The 6,077-nt window shown below is 37.0% G+C and overlaps 1 protein-coding gene across 1 annotated transcript; it reads right to left on the bottom strand.

The window, feature by feature from the left end:
• Nucleotides 1–2,008: 2,008 nt before the first annotated feature.
• Nucleotides 2,009–5,316, bottom strand: LOC111397370 (dihydrolipoyl dehydrogenase 1, mitochondrial). Its single transcript, XM_023024269.1, has 2 exons — nucleotides 4,928–5,316; nucleotides 2,009–3,493 (listed from the first exon to the last, which is right to left on the bottom strand). Exons 1-2 carry the CDS (start codon nucleotides 5,201–5,203, stop codon nucleotides 2,243–2,245), a joined length of 1,527 nt encoding a protein of 508 aa, XP_022880037.1. The 5' UTR covers nucleotides 5,204–5,316; the 3' UTR covers nucleotides 2,009–2,242.
• Between the last annotated feature and the right edge of the window lie 761 nt (nucleotides 5,317–6,077).

The following is a 6,077-nucleotide window of genomic DNA, read 5'->3' as shown; positions in this document are numbered from 1 at the left end:
ATTTTAACCACATATTTTATAGGGTCCATTTTTATTAATTTATAACCCACAAATTTTATCAATTTTTGTCAATATATATTAAAAAATCTTTTTTTTTTAGTACAACCAAACAGTGTACAAAATTTGACGTTTAATCCATTACAAAAGGCAATTGCTGTTTCGAATCACCACCTCTAGTTTGAACAACATGCTTGATTTAAATATCAATTACCAATGTGAGCAATATTAAAACAAAAGTCAAACCATACAATTTGCAAAAAGTTGACAATCTCTTGAAGGTCAACGAATCCTAGGATGTCTTCACAAACCAACCCGGCCGTCTTATGCTATATCCTATACATTATCTTTGAACAAGGAGCCCTTTGAATGTATAAATATATTTCTTTGCAGAAAAACCTAATCGAAATTTGATATTCAAAAATCAAAAGTGGTCTTTTATCCTCTTCCATTATAGATGCTTCCATAGTCATATGATTTAAAAGAGATTGCTTCTTTGTTCCAAAACTGGTTCCCGTCGTTGGTAATTTCCCATTGATATCATCGCCGGTGAATGTTTTGTTTGTGTACTAATACAATTATTTTGGGAATAAACTAATAAATAGGTCATCCGTCACCTCTGGAATGAGAGATGTTAGGACGGGACGATAAAGAGTAGAAATAGTGTAATCTAGATATCATTCACTTTTGACAAGATGGGAATTAAGAAATAACGAATTTACTCACTTAAATATCGAGCCAAATCCCTTGCATAATAAAATTTGATTGTGATCTACGGAATTAAGATATTATCAAGAACAATTATTCAATGAAGTTAAGGATGAATCGAACTAATTTCCGATCAACAAATTATAGTCTATTAGTAGTCAAGGATGCATATTTTTGGTTGCGTTGGATTTATAGAGAGTACATGCAATGTAAGGAATTAAATAATTTGAATTAAGAAGAGGATAGACTTTCTTGATGGGCTGCGGTTGGCAGTTTTTACTTATTTGGGCTCAATTTTGGGTTTTACATGAAGTACACTTTAATGGGAGCATTTAGGGCTTTAAGGTCTGAGGAGGGTTTAGTCCAATGGGCCTTCTCTTATTGGCATTTTTTTCTTGACAAAGCTTCTGAAAAACATTTGTTTAGCAAATTTTAATAAAAAATTATTAAATATGTGATTAAAAATTGTGATTTCATGAAATGTGATTAAAATTAATTATTGAATTTGACTTCAACTTTTTAGCAAATCAAAGCTTTTGCAAACAAGCTCCTAATTTGTCATTGACGAATTAGAGACAATAGTATGGCAATTCCACAAAAGAGTATACTATAAGAAGTAAAAGCAGGCTTGATGCGCCCTCATTTTCCTGCCTAAATAGCTTCGTGAAAGTTGTGGTAAAGAGTTATACAGGTCTTATGTGCATTAGTTGACTTACTGAAATTCCCGTAGTTATCAAAGAAAGAGTTGATGTTGGTCACTATTGTGCTGTGGTAAGTATATCTATGGAATTCATTCGGTCTTGAGCAAGATATAGTATGTAGTATGCGAAGACAAGGACAAGGACAAGTGGATTAATAACACATTCTTGTAAGGTTTTCGATTCAAAGTTGTAGGAAGCGATACATGGAGATGCACTGGTAAAGAAGAAAACATGCATAGAGACGACATAAAGATGCTGGTCGAGAAATGATTGGATATATACATGGACGAGCCATTCGACTATGTGAATGACTCCAGAGGGAGAGAAACATCAGTTATAGTGCTATCAGAGGCCGGTGTATTTCAACATGTTACTGCTCCATCAGCAGGATAACTTGGGGAATAGTTTTCTTCCCATTTCATGATTTCAACTCAACTGACCGGTCCAGTTTTAATGGCTATTCTGTATTGCAATAGAAGGCTTATCCATTCTTCTTCTTAGCAAGATCTCAATAAGGGTCATTAGCACAAGTGCCTTAAGATAGCAGTTCAGCTACAAAGAGAAATAACATACAAAACCAGCAAAGTATACGAACGGAATTATGTGGACTGATGGTGAGAAACATTGTACTTCCCACAAAATAATTTAATTTAAAAACCTTTCCAAATGCACACAATTTTAGATGCACATTAGTGCAGTGCACACCTCATGAGTTATTAGTAATATCGACAAACGCGTTCAAGTACAAGCCAGTGATCCCAAAAGAAAAGAGAGCAGGAGTCGATGAAACTGTACTAGTTTCAGTCAAATTATTGTAAAAAATTAACTCATGCCTTCTAAATGTGAATGGGCTTGTCATAAGTGGCCATAGCGGCTTCCTTCAAGGCCTCACTCATTGTTGGATGTGCGTGGCATGTGCGTGCAATGTCCTCACTTGATGCTCCATAATGCAAAGCCAAAACTGCCTCATGAATGAGCTCCCCTGCATTAGGCGCCATGATGTGAACACCCAATATCTTGTCAGTCTCCTTCTCGGCAAGTATCTTAACCACTCCCTCAGCATCGTCAATTGCCTTGGCCCTGCTGTTTGCCAAGAAAGGGAACTTCCCCACACGGTAATCAACTCCGAGTGCTTTTACCTGCTCCTCAGTTTTCCCTACAGATGCCACCTCAGGGTGAGTGTAAACAACTCCAGGAACCATATCATAGTCGACGTGACCTTCCTTGCCTGCAATATATTCCACGCATGCAACACCATCCTCTTCAGCTTTGTGAGCCAACATAGGTCCAGGAATAACATCACCAATAGCGTATACCCCTGGTACATTGGTGCCAAACCGATGATTCACCAAGATACGACCAGCCTTGTCAGTTTCAACTCCTATCTTGTCCAATCCAAGTCCAGCAGTAAACGGAGTTCTGCCAGCAGACACAAGAACAACATCAGCTTCAAGAGTGGTCTGATCACCACCAGCTGCTGGTTCAAGTGTCAACTTCACTCCATTCCCAGCTGCGTCTACAGAAACCACCTTAGTTTTAAGCATGAATTTCATCTTCTGCTTCTCAAGGGAACGTTGAAATTGCTTTCGGACTTCTCCATCCATGGTTGGAACAATGTCTGCTGCAAATTCAACAACAGTGACCTCTGACCCTAGACGTCCCCAGACGGAACCCATTTCAAGACCAATATAGCCAGCACCAATAACAACGAGTTTCTTAGGAACATCTGATAGGGCTAAAGCCCCAGTAGATGATACAATTCTCTTTTCATCAATGGTTATCCCTGGTAGACTTTTGACATCTGAACCAGTGGCAATTATGATATTCTTGCCTTTGACAACAGTGTTACCACCTTCAAGAGTATCAACAGAAACTTCAGATGGGGAGAGGAACTTTCCATATCCCTTAACATAGGTTACTTTATTCTTCTTGAATAAACCTTCAATGCCTTTTGTTAAGTTACCCACAGCTTTATCTTTTTGGGCCATCATGGCAGGTAGATCAACCTCAACAGAAGACAATTTCACACCATGACTTGCAAATGAATGCGTGGCTTCATGATACATATGGGAGGAATGAAGAAGGGCCTGCAAACATTAACTGCCAAATTAAGACAGTGAAAATAAATTGTAAATTGTGAAGACTAATTCACATTAATTAAAAACAAACATAGAAACCAGATACCTACTACATGGGTATCAATTTCATTTGGTGACGAATGGCTAGCTTTAAACTAGGAATTCCTACAGACATTTGCCACAAGCCCAAAAACCAAATGCCAATTCAACAATAGGAAACCAGAATTCTTTATAGTTCACAGGAAACCAAATTCAATACCATTTATCTAATAATTTGCCAACTTTGTATGACAGAGAAATATAACAAATTCAGCGCGTTGCTCAAAATGTTGACTTGAGACGGTTTAGTGATGCAAATCAGTTAAAATAGAAGTTCAAATGAGTGTTCATTTGAAGTCTCTTTCATATCTGGCTTTCTCAGTTCTCTAAAGAATGATCTAAACATCATCACATATAAAATTCCACAATAAAACTGCCAAGCTAAAGATCGCATTTATTCAGATGACAGATGACAAAGGGACACCCATATATACAACTCTCCATGTAACAAAAAATAAGCTACACCAGGTACCGACTAATATAAAACTTATGATATCCGGTTGGGCAGCTGATATACTGAGTCCATTAATGTTGAGGATTTGCGATAATTATTTGTTGCCAAATTAAGATAAGTACCACTGAATTACTAACTATTTCATGCACCATATCTATTATTTGGCATCCCTTGAAGGTATGCTACATCAAATATCAAAACCGTGTTGAGACGATTGGGCACGCAAAACTTTTCTCTAGTTCCATTTAATCTTACTCGCCCATCAGGAAAGGGAAGAAAAAGAATATATCCTTCACAAACATTAGAAACTACAGTGGCATGAGCTTTCTTCTCTTTTTATACTCACGCCAAAAAAGTAAATTACCACCAATAGTCATCAAACGTCATTGAACCTACCCAAGCAAATAATTTTTAATAAGACATGAGCCAAAAGTAACTATCAAAAATAAGAAGCTTTCCACTGCACAAAATACACATTCTCTTATCTTCAGTGCTGATAAAAATATCACACAACTAGAATTAAGTCCATCACTCAATCACAGTGCTACGGAACCATGAAAAAAGATTAAAGCTGAAATTTTTACTACTTTTCACCAAATTATGATCGTAAATCATCAATTTCCACCGCGTGAAATATTATCAGCGCATATTTACAAATTACAATTATAATAAGCACAAATCTTGTACCAATAAAAAGGAACCAAAATTCTCAAAAGAATATGGTAAAACACAGTCAAACATGAACATGTTCAAAGTTCGTTCTTCAATCAAATACATATCAAACAAGCATAATTCTCATAATAATAACAATAACAACAACAACGCGCGCGCGCACACACAGCAACAACCAAAATTCAATTCAATGGATCTAAAACAAATCAAGAAAATACCTTGGAAGGTATACATCCGACATTGAGGCAAGTTCCACCGAGAGCACCCCGCTTCTCAATACATGTAGTCTTGAGCCCAAGCTGGGCGGCCTTGATGGCAGCCACGTACCCTCCTGGCCCACCACCTATCACAACGACGTCGTTCTCATCAGATCCCGACGACACAGAGTATCCCCTGCTCACAATCGATGAATACTTTGAGGAACTGCTGTACATTTGCCTCCATGATGAGATAACTGTAGTGGCTTTTCGCCTGGAAATACTTGCCATCGCCATTTTTGTCAAGCTTTGAATGTGAAATTGAAAAATCTATTCTTTTTTATTGTTTTAGGTTTTGTCTGCTATATACAGTGGTGAATGGAGGAGGGGAGACGGAGTAGAGAATAACAGAACATGCTTTGATTAATTAACTAAAATTAAAAATAAAATATTGCACATTTAATCTCCAATCTTTTTAGATTCTTACTAATTCATTCCCCACTTTTAAATTTGCATTTCATGCCCTCTTACGATTAGTGTCAGCGGAATTGGTCCATTGTATCATAGACAATTTTGATGTAAAAATGATTGGACAAGCCATAAGTCACTGATTGTGAATATTTTATCCCCAAGGAAACATCGTTTTTCAATTATTAAAGTTGGAGACGAAGTTAGTAGAGCCCAAGAAACTAATAAGCCCATAATAAAGCAATTGCCTAGAAGTAGAAGACAGGTGACATGAGAGAAGGCAACCCAAAAGGAAGAACTGCTACTTTGGGTCGGTTGTGGTCTAGAAGGAATTCAAATCTTAACAGTAACGATATACTAAAACATTCACACAGAAAATATAAAAAGAATCGAGTATAAATGTGCAGCCATGATTTAACAATGAAACATGTGTTAAAAAGAATTCATTCTATCAAATACACTAAAGAGAGAAACTCGAGAGTTCAAATTCGGACGTCAATAATGAATTAGTAAGATATACTAAATGTTGGGGACTGAATGTGAAGTTTCCCTAAAACTAGACTATTTTGGTTATTGGTGGATTGGGCCATGAAGGTTCACAGCCGTTGGATTATGAGACTAGTGGAGGGCGATTAGTTTGACTTTTAGCAGAATCGTGGATGCTATTGGTTGCTTAATCTGGACCGTCAACTAATAACGTATA

The sequence above is a fragment of the Olea europaea genome, chromosome 7 (genome assembly GCF_002742605.1).
Source record: "Olea europaea var. sylvestris chromosome 7, O_europaea_v1, whole genome shotgun sequence".
In the NCBI taxonomy this organism is placed as follows: Eukaryota; Viridiplantae; Streptophyta; class Magnoliopsida; order Lamiales; family Oleaceae; genus Olea; species Olea europaea.
This window is presented reverse-complemented; position numbering and strand designations above follow the sequence as displayed.

Excerpts from the sequence above, each read along its gene's own strand:
- LOC111397370 (XM_023024269.1), bottom strand. The coding sequence starts at position 5,203 with ATGGCGATGGCAAGTATTTCCAGGCGAAAAGCCACTACAGTTATCTCA. Across the intron at positions 3,494-4,927 it reads TCGGATGTATACCTTCCAAG|GCCCTTCTTCATTCCTCCCA; the intron begins GTATTTTCTTGA and ends TAATGTTTGCAG.